At 39.2% G+C, this 22,523-nt stretch overlaps 1 protein-coding gene across 2 annotated transcripts in view; it reads left to right on the top strand.

The window, feature by feature from the left end:
* Positions 1 to 22,523, top strand: part of SPIDR (scaffold protein involved in DNA repair) — a 195,889-nt gene that overhangs the window by 128,163 nt on the left and 45,203 nt on the right. For both annotated transcript variants that reach the window (XR_005626834.1, XM_039702841.1), the window contains exon 10: positions 1,141 to 1,391. Coding sequence is in view for 1 of the 2 variants with exons in the window: in XM_039702841.1 (XP_039558775.1) it covers positions 1,141 to 1,391 (251 nt within the window). In the remaining variant the exon portion in view is untranslated. The remainder of the gene's footprint in view (positions 1 to 1,140; positions 1,392 to 22,523) is intronic.

The raw sequence follows: 22,523 nt of genomic DNA, 5'->3' as shown, positions 1-22,523 counted from the left end.
GTGTCAACATTTTGTGTTTGCTTTATATATAATTCCCATTATAGGCCTGGGAATTTAAAAGTTACATAAATCAAATCCTAATTGAATTTCTTGCTTCAACTCTAACTTGTAAAAAGCTTCTACGGTGGTATTTGAAAACCAGAACAATTTACTTGTTCCCCTCATGGCTCCTAACAAACAAACCACTTCATTTAAAACTCGGTAGACAAGTTTTACTGCAACCACTTTGTAGACAAAGAGCAGTGTCGTACCACAATTTTCTTGTAAATACTGCAAATTCTCCTCCTTTATTGGTGCATAATACTTATGGCACAGTCGGTGATGCTCTGAAAACCTTTCTTTGCAAACAGCTTTTTATAAAAACAGGTTTCATTATGAAAACAGAAATTTGGCTCATGCTGCAAAGGACCTATATGTATAGACCATGTTAGTCTATGCTTGCATACAGTCTTTATCGAGAGATATTTATGTTAAAATTAAGGTAAATTACATTTCTCATTTAGATTAAGGCAAACTGTAGTATTCATGAAATTTATTTTGCAAGTTTGGAAGGTTTTATTAATAAAACATGTTTTGAAAGTAGTGGAAAGATAAAGTTTTGGCTTAAAAAATTTGTATTTTTTGTTAATAATCTAATTCTTTAACACTGAAATATTTTCCATTGAAACATGGAAGTTTGAGGACTAGCTTACTAGTCTATAAAACTAGACACCTGTTCATTTCCATCTTTCTTTAAAAGTCTGAAAGCATTCAAGATGAATTTTACACTTTTTTTTTTTAAGAAGAGGAAGGAACAGAACACCAAAATAAAACTCCATTCAAGGGGAAGAATCATAAGGGCTAATATCAGTTCTGTTTTCCTGCTGGTGTCAACTTCATCTCTCAGAGGTTGAGTTAACTGAGTCCAGAGCACCAGTTAAATATGGGAGCACACCATGTGTGCAACTCTCTTGAGTGTTTATTGAAAATACACAACAAATAACTGGGCACTAGTCTGTAAGTTACTTTAGCAGCAGTAAGTATTTCAAAACTGACTTTGCACTTGCAGCTTGATTTTTTCATGATGGCATTTTTCTCTCTAGCTCTACATAATTTCAAGGTTCTCTGGAATGTTTCTCTTAATGGGTTTTCCTTCACCAGGTTCCTTGTGCTCCACAAACCCATAACAACGGTGATTCAAAACAGAATCCCTTAGCACTGAGTGCTGTTAATGATTCTCTGCTTGAAATGGTGGAAAGCCAGGGAGCAGTGGGATGGAGAGAAGTGCAGGTACAAGTGGTTATCCAAAGGGTGTACTGTTTGCCTGCAAGAGAAGGGTACAGAAGCCACACTCAAGGAAGCAAGCCTCTTTGTGCAGCACCAGTCACGAATTGCGATCCACCAAACGTTAGGTGAGTAATAAGATGCATGGGAACTTTTTTATTGAGGCTGTGATAGATGAGAAACTAAAGAGGAGTGAGTTCAGAAATGTCATTCTTGGTTGTCAGCTCATGGGGAATAAGCACACTCAGCAAGGAAGGCTGAGTTGATGGGCGTGGTGTGGTTCTTTAATAGGCATAGTGTGACACAGAAGTAGTCCTGCCCAGAGCAGGGAAGGGTCTGTCTATAGTTTATGTCATCAACAGATGACAGGAAGATTGAAAATGAATTAAGGAGAAGTTAATTGAGAACACCATATACTGTTCATTGAGTTTCACAGAATTGTTGTTACATCCCATTTGCCTATTTCAGTCTCTGGTATGTTCTGCTAGTAAGTTATGCTCGTGCAATAGTCTTTTGAAAGAAAAAAGAAATACATAGACACAGAAATTAATTTTCTATAATGAGGATTTTGCAAAGATCCCATTAGAGGAACATATAGGTGTATACTTCCACTGTGAAGTCACTGGAAAAAGATCCTGTTGACTTCTGGAAATCTGGAGGCCACAGCAGTTCAGATTCCTCTGCGGTAAAAAGTGTTGTGGTGTCAAAACATAACCAGCAGTGCAGAAACATTACACACAAACCTCATGGAACACACAGCTTTCAACCAGTTGTTTTAGCCTCTTCATGTTTTAGTCTTTGCATCCTAACACTGTTCTGTTTACAGTGGAGGGAATCAAGAATTGAACCTTGCTTTCTTAAATACAAAAGATATGGCAAACAGTTGGGTTTTTTTGACCAATACTGAACCATTGAATATCTTTCCTTCTTCTTTTGTGATTCTCAAAGTTTGAGACCAAAGACTGATTTCAGTCTTTCTCAGCAGCCCTGGGTCTGAGATAGCTGTGTCTGTTATTGCATTTTCTTCCTTTGGTTTTGCACTAATTTTTGGTTCATGCTGGTTTAAAATATTGAAAGGTAAGATGTATCAGATTTTTTTTTTCATTCAGGAAGATCATTAAAGTGAGTTATATATAAAGTGAGTTATAGTTGTATTAAGGTTCTGAGTTCAGCCTTTCAGGGCATAAGCAAACATTTCTTCCTGCATAGTTTGGGACTTGAATGGAGATGTGCAATTGGTTTAACAGGTCCTGTTGAGAGCTCTGAAGATGTAATTTGCAATAGGCTTTGAAAGGTTTCTTCAAAGTTTTGAATAATTTGAGTTCCTCTAAGCCACCCTGCAGGTGGATAGTGGTGTCTTCAATGGTCCTTCTTCTTGAGCTTTTGAAATGCTAGAATCCTCTCAATTCTTGCTACCTTGTAAGCCTCTGGGTAATTTACAGCACTCATTGATCAATAAAATTCCTCTAGAAGGAGCTTAGGAAGATTATTCTTTCCTAAAATACTACCTCGGTCATCACTCACAGGAAAGTAATTATCAATAGTCTTGTCCCCGACATTTTTAGGAGCTCTTTTACATATAATAGTTACATTGAACATTATTTTTTTAAAAGTTATTGATACATCTTGTTGTCTGGACTCATTGCTTTGTATTTAATTAATTCTTAATAAAATATATATTTTTTAAAAAAAATAAGAGGAGAAGTATTTTACCAGCCCACATCAATATGTGGCTTTGAGGACAGTACTCCTCAGTGTAGATTTTCTTCCAGAGGGCTACCATTGATCAAATGTCAGGGCACCTGACAGCCATTCAACCTGATTTTTTCATTTCCAACTCTTAACCAAAAGTACACTCAACTTGCAGTCTCACAGTTTGAGGTAGTTAACCTGCCTGAGCCCACACCCTTCACAGGAATGGGGTGAAAGAAAACAGAAATCTCAGATTGCACTTCTTATGTCAAACATGAAATAGAAATAAAATAAAAAATGATATCTTGTTGCTTCTGCATACATGCTCTAGCTGGGTATTCTCATGTGCAGTTGTTAAACCGGTCTCTTGAAAGTTCCTCAAATTTCATAGAAGTCTCAGCTCAGAAAACATCTTGTTTGTTATTGTTCACAGCTATCAGACTGTGTTTTGGATCCTGAATCAAAAAAAAACCCGAATTGCAAAGAGGAGAACGACCAGGAGTCTGTTCTTTTACAGACTGAGGAATGAAAAACACCTCTTGCTGCTTTATCAGCTGCTCTTTCCATGGCTGATAAACATCCACATGAGACTTCTCCTCTACCAAAAATGTCTGTGTCTATCACCTGATAGTGAGCAAAAGGGTCCAACACCCTCTGGCAGTCCTTTGAACCAACTGATGGCTTATTCTTTCGTAACTAAAAAACCTTACCTTTTCCTTTTTAAATTTCTTTCTGTGAAGTAAAACTGCCAGGAAAACAAGGCTTGTATTTTATGAGGCAAGATGAGTTATTCATTGTTTCATAGACAAAAATTTCTAAATAGATATCAAGCTAGATTAATACCTAATTGATTCATATTTTAAAGAGGCTGTTCTATTGCATATCTTCTTTTGTAGCACTCCATAATAACCTAGATGCTGTTGTCACAGGGAAGCATAAAAACCACCACAATAAGCTGAAAAGAAGCATGAAATTAAACATGGAGTAAGGGAAGTAATGGATTTGGTTCAAGGAATCCAATTTCTAGTAAGAGAGTAGCAAATTGTGGGAGAAACCTCTATTTTGATTGTAAGGAAATGGATTAATTTAATTGATTAAAACTAACAGTTGTGAAACCTAGAAACTACAGGGCTGCCTATGTGCATTTAGCATTTATTTTTCATAAATACACATGTGTGGAATACGGGCTTTTACTGATAGACAAAGGGATATGTTTGAAGGGTTGAAGTTGGCTCAGCTGAAGTATTCAAAGCATTTTCCAAGGATGCTGAGAAATCTTTGCAGAGACTGAGGAGTTCTCCGGCTTCTGTTGTGCATAAATTGGATCCACATTCCCTGTATTATTGTTGAAATATTTGCCTTTTCCCCCGTAACTAACTGCTCTTGCAAATGGACTTTTCATGCTGAAGGAGTTTCTTGGGGGAAAAAAAAAAAACCTGAAGAAAATATGACTGGCTGAGACTGTCTGCCCATTTCCAGCATTCCTGGCATACTTTTTACTGCCTTTTCCCCTCTGATGGCAGAGAGATACTTTTGTTAATGACACAACACATGTTTGTCTAAAGCCAATTGTTTTGATTCTTTTCTGAAAATGTCCTGGCTTACAAGTATGAGGATCCCAAAGAGACTGCTGTCAACCTGAGGAGCTCACTGGCTCAGAGGTGTCTGACTCACTGAGCCGGCCTTGTACTTTGTGTTCCTGGGATAAAGCAGTGTATAATTTGGATTTTGCTCCTGCCAGTATCTGTTTGTTTTGAGCAGGCCACGTGAGTTTAGTAAAAAATAGAGCTGGTCAGTTTTGTGCCTTAAAGGACAGGGCTGGGTGTGTGGTTGTCAGTGTAACTAAAATAGATGCACTTTTAGGACTATTAAGCAGTTAAACTGGTCAGAGCACTCGGAGGATTTGTGTGAGGAGGCTGGACAGAAAAGGGTGTTGTCGTGAAGGAAGAACTAACCACTGCTGGTAGAAAACAATGTTAGCTATAGCTGTGAATCCACACTTTAATATCTGTGGGTGACTAGACAAATTTTCCATACACTTCTCTCGGCATGTTTTGACCTATTTCCTACCTGAACAAAGCCTGCTATAGCTTTCTATTCTAAGAACAAAAGAAAGACCTTACATTTACTTTAAAAATTAGTGTGATCTGCATCCGTAGTTCTTTCAGTTTTACTCTTTATTTTGTTTTCCATTTGCCAGATCATAGAGCAGTGGAAAGGTCTGCCACCATGCAAGCAGGACCCTTGGGGAGCAAAATATTTAGAAGAGATGAGGATTTGTTTGAGTGGCTGGAAGAAATAGAAGTGAGGAAAATCACATTTCTCTTTCTGAGCGGGCCCAAAGAAACATGATAGTCGGTTGCTGTAATTCATTGTGGTCTAGCAAGTTGTTGCAAGTTTCCAAGTAGTCCGTTCATATGTAATTCTGTGTAAAACAGTTTTATTGGCAAGTGATAATCCTGTAGAACTAATTAATTTCTTAGTTGGATTTCCTCCCCCCCTTTTCTTCATCCAGTGATCTTTGCTGTTTATCTTAACACAAATCTAGTCAATGGGTTAACCTGTCTGGCAACATGGACAACTAAAATGGAGTGTCAGATGCTGCAACTAGCATTCCAAGGAGATGGATTAATACACTGGAAAGTTGTCCCTCTGGTATGGAAAACATACCTTAAGTTTTATAAAGCATATTGAAATCAACAACAACAGCAACAACATAAAAACCTCTGGAGGTATTCTTATTTGAAAAGAGCCCAGATTGGAAAGGACTGTCTTGAAAGATCCATGTTCACAGATGCTAACATCTGTCAGAATGTTTTTTGTGGCTGACTTAAATCTGTTTACAGCATTCCATTTGTTTTTTGTGTTTTTTTCAACAAAACATTTTAAATGGAATGGTCATAAATGCAAGTTTTTAAAAATTACATTATGTTTCTGGGATGTGATTTTTCAAGTGGAAAATAAACAGGAAATAAAGTAACTGAAATGCAGTAGAGAGTACTCCATAAACTAAAAGGTTTCTCTATTTTCCCCCTTTTCAAATCCTTCTCCAAAGTGAAGATACTGCTCTTAATATTCTTGCAAAGTAGTCTAATTGCTACTTGACAGACTTATAATAGTTCTCCTAATAGCTGTGGTTCCAGCTCTAGTAACTGGTTTCTGCTTTGAAGTCTCTCTTTTTTTTTTTCCTTTTTTTATTCACAGTAAAGACTCCCTGACACTTGGATTATTCCCTTTTGCCTCCACCCTGCTCTATTTGTAATTCTCAAACTGGACCCACCAAAACAGAGAGTAAGGACAAAAGACTCCTGGAAAAACAGCTTTAGTATCACACTGTCCAACTAATGCTTCAGATTGTCTTATGTAGTTGACACTGTAGATTCCCCAGGCTGTTGTCTGGATAGCCCTGTTTTCCCTGCTGATGCTGCAGACAACTAGATGGAACTTGGGCTACTTCCAGTGCCACCATAGTACAACAATTTGTTAATTTGACATCGCTGTTTATTTTTCAGTGCTAAATATTTACATAACCTTATTCTGTCCAAGGGCAAGGTGAAAGCACTGTTATCTGATATACTCTGTACAAATGAAAAAAAAGGACCCCTCAATGTACACCAGCGTTTTTTGTCCCTGTGCTGGGAATAGGCAATTAAACAATTTGCTGTTGTTCTAAAATATGTCAGGGCAGTGGTAAAAAATGCTGGTACAGAAAAGAGTCTCAAGAAGACGATAGCCAGCACATACCACAAATATGAGAGGGATTCAGGCTCCCTGGAAAGCAAATGGACAGAAATAGAAACCAACTATTAGATGGCCAATACTGTGTGTGCAGGCTCCTATGTGCATCTAGCAAAAAGGAGACACTGGTTGCTTTATTTCCTCCATACTCAAGTGCTTAGACTGATCAATAAAGCACCCATGTGCTCACAGAAGGCAGTCAGACACATCCCAATTATTTTTTTTTTGGTCAAGAAGGAGGAGTAACTCTACTAACTGATGTATTCCCCATGATGGAGAAATGGTAGAAATACCTGAGCAGCACAGAGACACAGGTAAGTGCTACAGAAGCATCATTATGTAGAGCTGTGTGTTCCCCACCACTTACCTTGTAACCATACAATTTCACCTCCCACCTCTGACGATCACATGCAGGGCTTTAGGAAGCTTTAGGAAGCTTTACTGCCCCTGAAGACCTCATTTCCCACTGCTCTTTGCTTCATGGCTGTATGCACCCAACTGGTTGTTTTTGAGGGACTGTGTAAATGGTGAGAATGAGAAGAGTAATGTGGTCCCTGCACATTATCCGACAGTAGAGACCAGTCTAGGGAGAAAAAAGCAAACAATTTGAAAACATAATTTGCCATCCCTAGAGTCGCAATCAAAGTATGTGCTGTTGTACATTGAGTGGTTTCAAACAGAAATAGTAATTTTCCAGCATCTGCTATTTGTCAAGAATTATTCTAAGATGGCCTATGTAAAAGGTATGGAATCTTGCCCTTGGCTTTGACCTTCCCCTTGAATTTTTGTATCTCTGAAAGTTACGTGGTTGATATAACTGAGAGCAGAAATCTTCCATGTGTGTTTTACACCTCTACGTTTCACTGACTATACCACTTCCTGGAGGAAGTGTTAAAGTTGTGCTGAAGCTCTCAGAAACCTTTGTTAAAGTCAGATTGTGTCTCCAGAATTTGTTTTCCTTCTACCATCATACCCAAAGGCAAGAACCTTGGGCAGCGATAAATGTTGTAGATGCCTAGGTGGAGGTGAGCTAGCAGTTGGGAGAAAAATTTAAACACCTGAATATTGCATGGAATTTCTTTGCCACTTGGCAAGTAAGCAGTCTTTTTATGCACAGCCTTAAGTATCTGCAGAGGTAGTGCACCTGCAGAAAAACATCAGCTCAGATTTTATGTAATGGCAATTTTCCAAAATGGAAGATTCTCAGATATAACTTTCTATCATCAGCTTTGTAAAAGCTTCTATTGTATAGAACAGATGAATACTCCTTGGAGAGGTGTTACAAACATACTCTTTTGGGGAAAAGGAGGTCTTGAGTCTCAAAGAGTCAGGAATACACAGTTCTGTGCAGATTATGGGTATGCTCTATTAATTAAGACAAACTTTGAAAAGGAAGATATTGCTGAAACATAGGCCTGGGCATCTATATTTTAAGATCTTCTACACTTTCTTTTATACAATGCAAAAGATGAAGGTGCAGCAAACAATACAAATAAAACAAAGCTCCTCAGAGAAGACAATTTGTTCTTTCAGTAAGCATTGTGGTTTAAAATTGATATGTAAGTTATAAATGTAACAAGGTTTTCTTATGTTCACATGCCAGTCCTGACTGGTGCCTGCTGGTTTTGTTCCATTTCTCACAGTCAAAGGCAGTCAGCAGCATCACACTGGGTAGGGAACTGCTGTGCTGAAATCTTCCATCTCATTTCAGTTAATGCTTCAACTCCTTTGACTAAAGGGCACTTCACAGGGTTTGGAGAAGAAAATGCTCCTCAAGTGGGAAAAGTGATGAGCAAAGGCCTGGAATGGACTTACTGTGTATTACAGTTCACAGCGTAAGGGTTTCAGTGGGTTGGCAGTTAAGAGAGATTTAGTTATTTTTTTAATTTTAGTCCTACATTGAGAAAAAAAATGGATTATTTAACTCATACATACTGCCTGGTATTTGTTCAAGTTGGCTTTGTAACACGCTGGATTTAGATGCTCGGTTGGAGGTGTGTGTTTGACTGCAGTGTGGACAGCACGTGTGCCTGAGGCTAGGAGTGAATGCAAAGTGTACTCCAGGGGTGTTTCACATTTGACAGGCTGAGAGGGCTGGGGCTGTGCAGCCTGGAGAAGAGAAAACTCCAGGGAAGAATGCAGAGCAGCCTTCCAGGACATAAAGAGGCCTTGCAGGAAGGCTGAAGAGGGACTTTTACAAGGACATGTAGTGATAGAGCAAGGGAGAATGACCTTTAACTGAAGGAGCGTGGGTTTAGATTAGATATTAGGGAAAAATTCTTTACTGTAAGGGTGCTGAGACACTGAAACAGGTTGCCCAGAAAGACTGTGGATCCAACCTGCTTCTGAACACTTCCTCCCTGGAAGTGTTCAGAAGCAAGCTGGATGGAGCTGTGAATAACCTGGTCTGCTGGAAGCTGTGGATTTCCTCTCTGAGGCAGCAGCTTTCCCCACTATTGAATTCAAATATGATCTAGTCATGACAACTACAGATGTTCTTGTCTTTGTCCTATAACAATGGGATTATGCATTTTCCACTGCCTCTGAACAAATGCCAAAATTTGTAAATTCTGTTTGACATGAGGAAAAATGTCCAAGGAAATTAATCTGATTGGAACAAGTTGTGTCACATCTTAAATATGGAGCTATAAATTAACTGGCTGTATTAACATAATGTAAGTGGGAAGTGGAAGACAATGTTAGCAAAGACACTTGGTGCCTAATCTTTCCAAAAGTGTTTTTAATTTCTTTATTTCTATTTAATTTAATGGTAAGTGGATGTTTCCTGTCCAAGGGAGCTGAAAACTGCCAAACTTGCTGCAGCTTGGGCTGTTTAGTCATACTTGAAAATATCTGGGTTAGGAGCTCATCTATACCTTGGTGCTTCTGTGTATCTGAGTCACCTTTTTTATTTGGACTGCCAGGGTTTATGGGAGAATTGTAGCAATAACATCCTGAGAAAACAGGTATTTGAAGTGGATGCACGAACAGTTGGGAAAATCAGTGTCTCTCAGGCTGTTTATGTTTCAGCAGTGCAAGTGGGAAGGGACTCTACTAAGGTTGTGGATTTTTAAGAAATCAGTTGGAAATCAGCTTATATGTGTACAAGGAGAAGGGGGAGAATTCAAAGCAAAAAGAGGTGTCACATCTGGCTTAGAGGTTGCAATTTCAGCAAATCAATGAATTGCAATCAGATAATTTATTTTTAAATGCTTGCAAGGGTTGCACCTCATAGGATAACCTCTGTATGCTAGATTTAGGAAAGTCCTCCATGGACAAATGGGTTACATTCTGTGATTTGTTTGATTCCTGCTGAATTTGGGGGTGATCTGCCTGGTTGCAGTTGCTGTTTGGGTAGTCAGAAGAAGAAGAAGAAATTAAATCAGAAGAAATTAAAAAGTCAGGTATTGAATAAAACCACGAGAAAGAAGAATCAGGGTATTTGGAAATAAGATTTTTTTTTTTTTAGATAAACGTACTTTTGATCAACCTTGTGCACAAACAGATTTCCATTATAAAAATGAAAATGAAAAATAAAAGCTAGGAATGATTCCTATTGATTCAGACTTGTGGCTAGCCTAGCATACTGGACAGCAAGCCAACATGCCTGGCCTCCCTGCAAACACCTGAAGAATTTGTCTCTGTCTGAGGTCACCTGCTGAAATCCATAGAAGAAGATTGTGGAAAAGTAACTGCTTTCACAATAAAACCATTTTAACAGAGCAGATAAACAACCCAACACTCAAATAATAATGAAGATTCTGTGTATGCACAGTGTGGATTGATACAAATTGCTGATTGTTGTAGCACTTCAGTATCCTGATGTTTTGGTCTCAATTTGCAGCCCCTGGTTCCATGGAGAAGAAAAACATGGGTTTTTTTTCCTTTTCTCTATATACCCTGGATAAATCTGTGTCTTTCCTTTTTTTTTTTTCCTGCAATTTAGTTTTGTATTTGACACAATAAAAACGTAAGTACTGTAGTAAGTTTTGGGAGTGTGCAGAAGTCCCGGGTATGAAGTGTTAAATTCTGTGTATGTCATTGCCTGTGTTTTTTATTATAACTGGGTCTGTGGCAGCACAGCAAAGTGCAACACAGGGGTATAAGGTAAAGTCGAGCTGCGTTCGGTGCAGACCGACACTTTTCTGTCCGTGGCTCAGTCCCTGGGTGAGCAGGCGTTTCCTGCCTTTATCCCAGCGTTCCCTGGAAGGCCGGGGCTCGGGGTGGCTGAGGGCAGGCGTGGCGAGTGCCAGTCCCCTGCATCCCCTGCACACGCTGTTCAGTAAACAGGAGCCGGAGCGGGCTGGTTCGGAGCAGCGCGTTCATTCACACAGCCCTCTTGGAAAGCGCTGCCTCTGCGCAGCCCTGACGTACGGGCTGCGGGGAGCGGAGAAGGCAGTATTTATGTTTTCATTAATGCTTTTTATAGCTGCGAGCCAGCTGTAGCTAGTTAGCGTTAGCCTAGGACATCTATTAGCGTGCAGACCTCTTACGCAGGATAAAGGGCTTCTGATGGAAACAGAGTTGTTACTCATGGTACTCCCGGCTGCGTGTTTACATGAAGGCTGTTTGTGCTGACATAGGATATATATATATATTAGAACAGCATGCACCTTTCTAGCGAGCAAGCTTTCCAGGATTCAAGAGGATTTTGCATAAAAACTTCTAGTGTAGCAAATACTGAGATTTGCACCTTTAAATGGCGTGTTGCTTGTTTAAGAACTGTTCTATTCAAATAATGCTCTGCGGATGCGAAAATTATTTTGTGTTTAGCTTTTAGGATATATTGTGAATAAGCAGCATTTTTGCAAGTCTTGAACACACCAGTTTGGACTGTCAAAATTTTTGCTATGAATGATGTAAGTGGCTGGCAGTAGCACAGGGTGAATTGGACCTAAGGGTTCGGTCTACAGAAATTGATGGCTCAGCTGTCCTTCTATGGTTTCTCCCAGTTTTTGCTTTTACAATTCTTTTCCCCCTCTTCTTCTGGAAGCCAGTTAGTCAGGAGGATATTTAAAAGTACATAACAAAAGCGACTATGAAAAAGAGAATGAGGAAGGCACGAGTTTTGTTTTTAGAGCTCCAATATGACAAGCACGGTCTCTGGTATTTACATCAATAAAACAATTTCCTTTCCTGGTCAGTCAGTGTTCCACTTACAATTCTGGCACCTCCATTCATCCAGGCAACCACAGAGATACTTAATGAAAAGTAGGAAATGTTGTCTGTACTCTGCTTTGCATTTCTGTAGAAGTTGTGGAATGAACTTAGTGCTTTCTCACAGATAATTTAGTCCTGCTAATAGTTAAAGCTTTGGAATGTAAAGTTTCAGCACTGACTTCCCTCTCAAGTAGTTTTCTTCTTCTGAAAGTAGATTGTACTGAAGACCATCATCTCTATTCCTCTTCTTCCCAGGTCTTTTAGGTTACCTGCAGTGTGTTCTACAGAGAGAAAAGATTCCTTCCATTGTAAAGCGATCTGAGCATGAATTTCCACTCCTTTTATCTTTGTCACAGTCCCACCAGTTGTCACTGATGAACTCTTTTCAGTCAAGAGGAATTCAAAAAGTTCTGTGAAAAGTTTTGTTTGCCTCTTTAAGCCTAACCTCATGAAAGTGTTGATTACATCAGCCATCATCATGTCAGAATTATACCTTTATGGTTCACAAAAAGAAGCTTTGTAATGCTATTCTTTTACATCTGCACAACAGAATCTGTGTGTGAAACTGCTGAGTAGCCCCACATGCCAGTGTAAACTCACATGGTTGAGCTATTGTCTTACCTAGACAAAAAGTCGGGTTATCTCCCAAAATTGAATCACTTCTAATCTTCCGTTCAGATAAATTTCCTCCACCCATCCATTTAGGTACACCACCCTTAATGATCCACTTGAGAAGAATGTGACAGGCTCTTGAGAGCCCTGTGAGGCTGTGGAAGCGCAGCTCATGAATTATGTGTGTTAGGCACTACAGCCTTAACCTCAAAACACAGGTGGGAAAACTTATATCGGCAGTATCTAGACTTCCCTACAGATCGTGTCTGTAGATTTGGTTCTCTTTTGCCTTTACAAATGCGGTCAAGGCACAGTTCGTTCTAATTTCAAAGTCAGCTGATCTTTTGAGGACCAGAAGGATAATTTCTTACTCGGCAAATTCAAGCTTTGATGTGCTCACATTCTTCCTTGTAATGCAAACCAGCAAAATTGTGCTGGAATGTTTTGCTCCATTCGTTAAATCTGCTGTAAACTTGTTCGGTGTGATCTGATAGAAAACATTTTTGATCATTTTTGCTATTCTGCTAAATGTTTCCTAAGTGTTAGGGTTTTTATGCAGAAGGAAATGACCTATTCAGTGTCATCACATGCTGGCCCTTGGGCTTGTTTTGGACTTACTGTTCTGCCATTGAGTGTCCTTGCTCATTTGTTCCTCATGCTCTTGTGACTGAAAGGAAAACCTCTGCGCAAGAATTTAGTTGGAGGAATGTGGATAATTGGGAAAAGCAGTTTTATCCAACCAAGTTTTCCCACAAAGATGGCTGGGACAACCAGCACCGTGCTGCTATCTTTGGGTGATGTGGTCACAGATCATTGTGCCAGATACTGTATAGGCCCTGTAGCCTAAAAAGCAGCGTCTTTCTCCTCCAAATATTTGGCAAAGGTGTTTCTAGTGCTTTCTCAAAGTTCATACTTCTGTGTCATCTGTCTAAACACAGCCAAGTTTAACATAGCTGGATCCTGTCTGCCCAGTCCTTTCCCTGAGTCAGTTGCCAGTTGTCTTTAATATTTGTTGTGTTATATAGCTAGTTTTTCCAACAAGCAAAGAACATGTGTTTGAGGGCAAGGAGGCATTTTTAACCATGGCAAGACACCTGTTTACAGCATGGATATTCATAGTCTAGGATAGTGCATAATTAGGTCCTGTAACACAAAGTGAAATAATTTTTACTAAATCTGGTAGGAGATTTTTCACTTATTTTTGGATGGATTTTTCTGATTGCTTGAGGACGGTCTTTTTCTTGTGTGTTCTGTCCATAGGATCCTAATGAGGCACATGATATGTGGGAGGCATGGATAAGAGAGAGATAAAGCTGTAATTTCTGTCATCAGGCAGTACTGGGTTGACAACTACTAATTTTATCTAATCTATTCACCATATACCTTACTCCTTATGCTGAGTAATTGCCAGAAACTCCCTTCTTTGGCCCCTTTGCAAAACATTTAATGCATATTTTCTCTCTCTGTATGTGTCTGTATTGTCTTAGTGTATTTAATATCTGAGAAATAATTGTTTTGCCTGCTTGGAAAAAAGAAATTATTGTCTTGGGGTTCAGATGTACAAATGGAATGGATGCTGAAGAAGAGGGGAGCTTTAAGGAGGTATTGGAATTGGAGACCTTGGTGTGTTTTGGAAATCCATCTGTACACAGTACAACTCTCTACAGTAAAGATAAGACAACAGAAAAAATTACCTGTGATTTCTGTAGATTGTCTACATGGCCTGTTGTTCTTCACACACACACACACACACACACACACACACACACACACATTTGTTCCATCCATCTGCTGAAATTTGCTAAAAGCATGTGAGCAGTCTAAGCAAACTGCTGCATGTCTGATATGCCCAGTGTGATGGGGCATGAACCTGGTTAAGGTTTTTAGACATTCTGTTGTAATTGGTACATGTGCCTATGGAAAAAGAAAAGATTATTCATATGGTGCTATTTACCAGTAACAATTTTTCATTTCTGTTTTTATTTGGAAGTGCTGAGTTAAGATTTCAGATTAGTCTGAATTGATGGTCTCTGCTAAGATTAAAGTTACAGTGTCTGTAAACCAATTGTCACTTCATGGTTTAACACGGAAAACTGTCAAATAGAAATGTTTTATATACCAATGACAGACAATCTCTGAACTACTCCCTTACTCCCTTTGCCCCCTACCCCCCAGTTATCAGTGACCTCTTAACTACCAGTTTCCTTCACCAGTTGAGTCCCATTTTCTCAATCACACACTTTTAAAATCTAAAAACTCAGATGGTTTTTTTTCTCAGCAGTACCTCTAGTGTGAGTCTTCTCTCGCAATTAGTCAGGCTCACAGGTTTTCTTCATCCTATTGTGAAAAAAATGTTGGCTGACCAGTCTTTTCCAAGCGAGGAAGGAGGAGGGAAGGCAAGATTGGAGGAGCATTTCCATACTGGGCACTTTAGGTTAAGCATGAATGTACAGAAAGGTGTTGAAATCTTGGGAGAAGCTGTAGGCAGTAAGTGAGAGTGATGGTCTTGTTGGGCAGCTTCCCATGGGAGTTGGCAGGATGGTGATTGGTAAAAGGTGTGTAGGGTTAATTCTTTTAATGAGCAAGCGCTCAACTACTCTTACAGTCACTGGCTCTCCTGGCTTGTGTCTGCTAAATTATCCTGTAGGGAAGTGGGAAAATTAAAAATAAATCCAAACCAAGCCCTTTTTATTATGAAATTATTACCATTTTCATTTTCAACATAATTAGTTCTGAAAACTCAGAACCTTAAACCTATGGCTGCCACTCCCTTCCTCCACTGCCCCAGCAATGCAGAAAAATGCAGATAATCACAATTTCCTTCTTTGCTGAGGCTTACCTGTATGCAGAATTCTGGAGGAGATGAATGCCAAATACGTGGGGTGCACATTTAAACTCTGGTAATTTCCCACAGTAAAACTATTTTGTTATGCTCATCTGAAGGAATTTTAGTTTAGCTAGGGATTAGTAACAGAAAACTTGTTCAGTGATATCTTGTCTGGTATTTTTCCCACCAAATGATTCTGAATTACCTTTCATCTTCTGCTCTTGGTCTAGGGACTAAGAGTTCTCTACTCATCTTCTTAGCAGCAGCACTCAGTGGGTGTCACACACTTCCTGATAAATTCCTCTGCTTCTGAGAGAGGGAAGAAAGGGAAGACCACCGAAAGCAGACCTCCTGCTTGTGGAGAAGGCAGGAATGCCAGTGCTGTAGGGGAGTGCAGCAGAGGGGATGTTTGGGTGGGGGCCAGGGTGGCCATGGGGAAACGTGACCCCACGGGAGGCTGCTGTGCTGGCAGGGCTGAGCGAGTGTGCAGGCACAGAGCGGGAGCCCAGAAAACATGTGGCTCCTGCTGTTGCTGAACCCCATGCTGCCAAGTCTCCATGGAGGCCTCCAGTGTGGGTTCAGTAGCTTCTGGCAGCCAGGGGCTCTCTGCATTGCTCATTTGTCCTTTGGCTAGAGCTTGCGAAGCACAGCTCCATCAACTGCTTATCACATGCTCTGCTCCTGTCCCCGAAGCTCTCCAGTAGCACATGCCCTTTCTCCTTTCCCCTACTTTGTGCAGCACTGCTTAGCGTATGACCTGCTATTTCAGAGCACCCTCCGGTTTGCTTGGCTTCTTGCGGCATGTAAATGCACTCCCTTCCCAAAGAGCTGAGAATCTCTTCTTTTTAAGACCTGACAATTAAGGTGATTACAAAATAGCTTGAGGGAGAATGAATTCGAGTTACATCACTGGGACCATGCAATGTCTCAGCAAAGACTAGTTCAGCTCATAGTGGAGTGTGTTTGAAAGCATGTGTAGTGTTTGTGAGCTGGAAACAGCCCCTGCCTGTAGGTAGCCTGATATTTTTCCACTATGAAAAATTCTTGTGACCTTTTATTTGCAAAGCTGTTTCAACTCCATTGTTTGCTGTGGACGTTTGATGTTCAGAGGGGAATGCCCTCGAGGTGGGAAAATGCCTTGTTTTCCTTGGCAGCGGCTACTGCTGACTCTACCATGGAAACAGTTGGGATTGGAAAGGGAGGAGCGGGAGGGAGATAAAGGATAGACTTTCCTCCTCCAGCCTGAGAGGTTCATGCCACCCCAAGCAGGAAATATTTCAAGATGCAGGACAGAGAGCTGAAGTAAAGCTGTTCCCAAGCCATCCTCCCAGGCAGGGCATAAGCCACACTGTTCCATAAACCACTGTTCCACTGTCAGGGCATCACATGGTATTTCCATATGCGTGAAGCAACAGGTGGGTGGCACTTACCTGTAGCCTGACCTGGGGCTGACAGAATTCCTCTTTCTTATCCAGCAGTGGGACTCAAATGTCCCCTGATTCAAACAGTACTGCTCTGCTGAAGCTGTGGGCCTGCTAATACAAACAGACATTCTCTAACCATATGTTGAGAGGCACAGGTGCAAAACACTCAAAAGAGATGTAATACCGGATTTCTGCAGAATATATATGTGTACTGAAAATGGAATGTGTCGTCTGTTGATTTCAGAGTACTTAACCTTATCACCTTCAGATTCTAAACAGGAAGGTTTGGTAAGTTTCATCTATATCTGCTTGTGAATTCTTAAAAAAACCCCAGCAATCCACAAGAACACAACTTAGGATGTGTGTGGGCTTATATATATGTTTATATGAATGAATGTTACATATAAATTCTGTGTTTACTCTTTCTAGGCCCATGTTTTTCTCCCAGAGCAGCACAGCCTGTTGCACTTTTGATTTTTTGGATCAGGCTGTTCTTTCCATTTTCTGCTGCTTTATCAGCCATGAATTTCTGTTTTCTCAGCACAAACTCAACATCTCTATACTAGTTTGCAGCCAGTATATATTTATTAATGGACTTTAAAATCTTACTTTTCTCTGTCTCTTTCCCCTAGTCGGTGTTATACAATAGAAAGAGATGAATATTGCTAAATAGTTACTATTTGTTTGCAGAATTGATGTGGCATGTAAAGCAAATAATTACACATACAAGTAGTACTGGTACTCGCAGCTATTTCTCCTGCATACGCACATAAGGGATTTACACACTTGTAAGGTCATATTTTGCTTACATAAATGATCTTATCTTCTTGCACCCTGTGCCATGTGGCATTCCAAACATTGCAGGGAACATGAAAAATGTCAGTGGTATATACAAATCATTTTGGCATATGGCATACACTATATAGACCAGTTGCAAAGCATGTAGAATAAGGCAGTACAGTCATTAGAATTTTATTCAGGAATTTGTATTTCTTTTGATTGTTTCATGTTTAAAGTAGTTTGTTCATTCAGGGTGAATAAAAGTTTTCTCCAGATAATTAAAGTGAGTTGCGCTGAGGAGGTGCTTCCCTGAAAGGAGCTGAGAAATAAAAAGAACCCCCAAAAAGTAGCATTGGAAGAGGGAAGAGAGTCAAGGAATGTTGGGCAATGTGGGACAACATTTTAAGTAGTTCTGCTGGAACTGCAACAGTGCAGGAGTCACTGACACTCACCCCAAGGTGAGACCAGAGGGACCAGCATCTCCTGTTCACCCTGTGGGGAAAACATAGAGAGAACACTCTGATTCTTGGATCTCATACAGGAAAATAAATCCCAGAATGTGTTAATCTGGGGGGAGTGGGAAAGGGAGGATGGGAAGGAGATGTGGGAAAAGAAGAGGAGGAGATGAACATTCATCTTATTTATTGTGGCTGTAAAGGTGTGCCTAGGGTATGTTGATGAGGATTGGATTAGGTGGTAATTGAGTAACAATTAATTAATCAGATAATCATTAATTCTGACCAGATAATGAGGGAGGGTAGGAGAAACCTGTGTGTTTAAACAAAGGTGGTTTTAGTTGGGGGTGGAGGGAGGGGGGAAACTGGACATTGCCATCTTTGTCAAGAAATCCTTCAAACACCAATTTAGCCTTTTTTTTCATAGTGGAATGATCCAAGATTTGGCCCTGCTTCCTTTTTGTCCCATCATCTCCTCTCTTAGAGGCTGTATGCGCCTTCATTGCTGAAGTCTGTACGTTGCTGGATTTTCCCACTGTAGACACACATCTCTCCATGTTACTCTCCTAAGTTGATACAAACCACTGGCAAAAAGTAATTCTTAATAAGTAACTGAACCCTCTCTTTAATAAAAGAACATTTTAAGCTTGTCTAGATATGTTACAAGTGAAGGGGAGAAGTGACAATACTTTTCTCTTATTTAAAAGTGGCAATACTTTTCTCTTATTTAAAAAAAACCCAAGAAATAAACTCTTTAACATGTAGGGGTTTTAAGTCTTGATTGTATTATCAGAGTCTTTTTACTTTCTTCATATTTTTGCTTCCTGTAACTCTGCTGAAAAATCTTGCTGTTACTGACAGAATGACAAAATACAGGAATTGAGGTAATTGAATTAAGGGAATACTGAAAAAAAAAACCCAGATAATTCAGTTTCTCCTGCTTTAAAGACTTACAGACAGCTTCTTACTTTAAGTTAGTGTAATATAATAATATTAAGCATTTCTGAAGGTATTTAAAACTGTCTGGTGAATGTTTTAAACAAGCTGAGAAAAAATTGCCAATAGCTTCTTGGCACAGTCTTAGATTGCCTTTCTAAAAGAGAGGTTAGGTAAGAAACGGAGGAAAGATACTGCCATTTGAATACTTGAAGTCATGATTCATTTAATGCTTTAAATAAATATGGGATTTTTAACTAGCCTATGTTTATTTAGGTCCAGATTATTATTTATGAGTTGCTTGACATTCCAAAAACCAGGGAACAAAAGACTCTTTATATATAATTTTTAAAGGTGTGGCAATCAGGTAGGATTATCTCTTTTACCATGTCATAATATCTTGATTCTTTGTTAGGGCATTTTACCTTTTCATTGTTTCCTAGAATAAATGTAGTAAGCCACATACAAATAATATTTTAATTTTTAAAGTATTACTTAATTTGACTGTATTTTAGAAATATTAGACAGCCGTTAATATAGTTCTGAAATTTTCAATAAAATGAAGTAGAATGCAGCATTTTATCCCTTATGAGTAAGAAACTGGAATTACTACACCAACTTTTTTAATGAATATGATTAATATTTGAAGTCACATGACTAATAATACCAGCTGATAAATACTCCCTCCCAGTTTCACTGACAGGCAGCAGCTTAACTAGTGAACAGCCAAAGATGTATGATACAGGAGGTTTTCAAGAAGGATCAGTTATTTAGCATAGCTCAGTTCCCAGGGAAAAATAGTTTATTCTCTTCCTGTCAGTCTTGTTTTTCAATAATTTTGTCATCTCCTCAAACGCCAAGTTCTATGACATCTTTATGCATAACTGTGGTGACACACCGTGCTGTGAAACTAATTCTGCTAAATATCTGCTGCCTGTTCCTTTGGAAGATTAAATCTTTGGTGTATTGTTCCATGCGACATCTGAGAAGCGAAATTTGCTTTATTGTTACTGACTTCTCCTTTCCTGGTGTGACACCATTAAGGTGGTACCACAAAGAGAACTCTTCTAGATATTTGCATGACATTTCAGGAAAACATACGCCTGAGGTTTTGTTATACTGATGTTGCCCCAGATCATGTTTGAGCTACATTGGGGAGTTTATAGGAAATCGCATCAAATACTGGAAGTACTAATAAAACCTTGGCCCTACCACAATTGTGATAAAATTTTGAAAATCAAACTCATCTTTGCATGCTGACTGGAAGGAGCTACCAGGTTGCTCTTAAAGATTTGCCCATTTAGTGCAAACTTTTTGGACTTTGGTCTTGAAAATTAGTGAGGGATTAGGAGAGGAACACCTTTCCTAAGAAGCCAGGAGCCATGCATCATTTTATAGATACAAGGAAGAGGAGGCAATCTTCTGTATTTTCCGCAGCTAAGAATCACATAAAGTTTATAGTGCAGCAAGGGTGGTGTGTGTGCCATTGAATTTTCTCCAGGGAAAGTTTGTATCTGATTTGGTCAGAGGAAGAAGAGAGCTTTAATATCCCTGGTCCATGTACAGTCAGGCCAGCAAGTTCCTGCTTGTGGAGTTAGCATAAGGTTCAGCTCTCTGTACACACTGATCAAAACACATCTGATCTAGGTGTTCCTAGGTGTTCCTGTGGATTTCTCAGATAAATGAGTTGTAGTGCCAAGGGCTAAAGCCAGCAGAAATTGCAGTGTCCACTCAAGCCTCAGACCCCTCTACAGGATGTCTTCTTTCACTGGGGTGAATAAACTGTGTTTTATATTTGTTTAAAGTTCTGAAATCTTCTGCAAGCAGAACATGTTTCATATTTAGAAAGAAAATATTCAGACGTCTTCATCATTCCAAGAGTTCTTTGGAGTAAGAGCATTTAAAATACTGTCTCATAAACTGAATTGCAGCAAACAGCTCTCAAAGGCTACTGGAGTTCAGTGAGAGGTTTGGGAAGTGACCAATAGTTCTGTATTACATCAGGTGGTGTAATAAGTACCCTTATCTTGTAAGTATTTTCACTTCTTCTGTAATGCTAAATCTAGGTACAAGTGTATGTAAGTGACTGTGACCTCCATATGATGGGCTGGACTATTTGGATATCCATTTCACATATGGATAATGCTATTCCAATCTGAAGATGAATGTAGTAGGAGCTTGTGGATTCTAAATGGCAGAGGGAAGATTGGTAACTCAAGAGTAAAAGCCCCAGGGGCTTGTCAGAAATAAGCATTGATACTTCATTTGCTTTGCTGAATTTTGATAGCTAAAGACCATCTTTAGCATTTTGTGCAGGAGTTGTTTTTATTTTTATTTTGTCTGCTACCTTTGTGAAAGGAAATATTTAATAATTTTTTCCCATAAATGTTTACCCGTAGTTCTCCCAAATTAAGACTGTCTCACTCTACAGGAATGTGAACTAAAAACCAAATAAAGCTTGTAGGCTTCACAACACGGTCACTCGTGCCAATGCTCCGGCCTGTGCTTAATAATGACCCAAAGTCTGACAGTTTATATCCATTTAGTTCTTTCAAAACAGCAAACATGATTTATTTTCCTTTTTTCCCTCTCTCTTTATATCAGCAAGAAAATTTGCTGGGTTTGTCACTATCTCCTTAACTAGGTACTATTTTGGTCATTATGGAAAAATAAATTAATTTTAATTCCTGCAAGTACAAAGTGATAACGCAAAGGAAACAATGTTTGTAACAGTCTAATTTACCAGCTGATCTGCCTCAGTCCAAGGAAAGGAAATGCTAAAGCAAATATGTTCATTTGAACATCATAATTTCTCACTCCAATGTATTTCAAGAGTTGCACATGTCACTGAAGGATCTTGAAACAATTATTTAAATAAAACTGATTTACAGGTAGAATAGAAAAAAATCACTACAGTGGTCCATTAAATGGAATCCACATTTGAATGTTTAGGTAAGTTGAATAAATTCCGTAAACTATACGGAAGGTACATAAGAAGGAATATGAGTCAGAAGTGTAGTTGGCAGTTGGACACAGATTGAAATTCGAGTTTGAAAGCCTGAACTTCACTTTTGAAGTCTGTTTTACGTATTCGGTGTTAGTGAACTGATTCTGCTGGAGAAACTAGATTATGTATTTGTGCTTTTGTAGCATACAAGCATACAGTCATAAATGCACATTGGCAAACGGAAAAGACTAAATGGACTTTAAAATATGCAAAAAAGTAAACTTTTTAATAGAGTTTTAAACATGTTTTCCATTAGACTGACTTTCAGTGATTTTGAAGTGTTTCTGCTGGTCCTGCTAGGTTAAGCTTACATTTTTAAATTTGCCTGCCTCTTCTGCAGTTATAAAATTAAGATGCAATATTGTTTCTAATGTTACATTGTGTGCTATCATTTGTGTAAATATTTTGTGTAAAAATTATTTTTACAAGTGTAATTCTTGCAAGAATAACAATCCCCCCAGTCTGTGGGGATTCATACCAATATTTCCATCAAAACCAAGCCAAAAGACGAATGCTTCAGGCAGGAGGATTGTGATGGGCCTTCAACCAGTGGCAGAAAGCCCATTTGTTTTTATGCTTCATCTTAGGCGTGACAGAACTGTGATCTCTCATTGGGAAATCCATGCTAA

The sequence above is a fragment of the Passer montanus genome, unplaced genomic scaffold (genome assembly GCF_014805655.1).
Source record: "Passer montanus isolate IOZ18808 unplaced genomic scaffold, ASM1480565v1 scaffold16, whole genome shotgun sequence".
Taxonomy (NCBI): Eukaryota; Metazoa; Chordata; class Aves; order Passeriformes; family Passeridae; genus Passer; species Passer montanus.
This window is presented reverse-complemented; position numbering and strand designations above follow the sequence as displayed.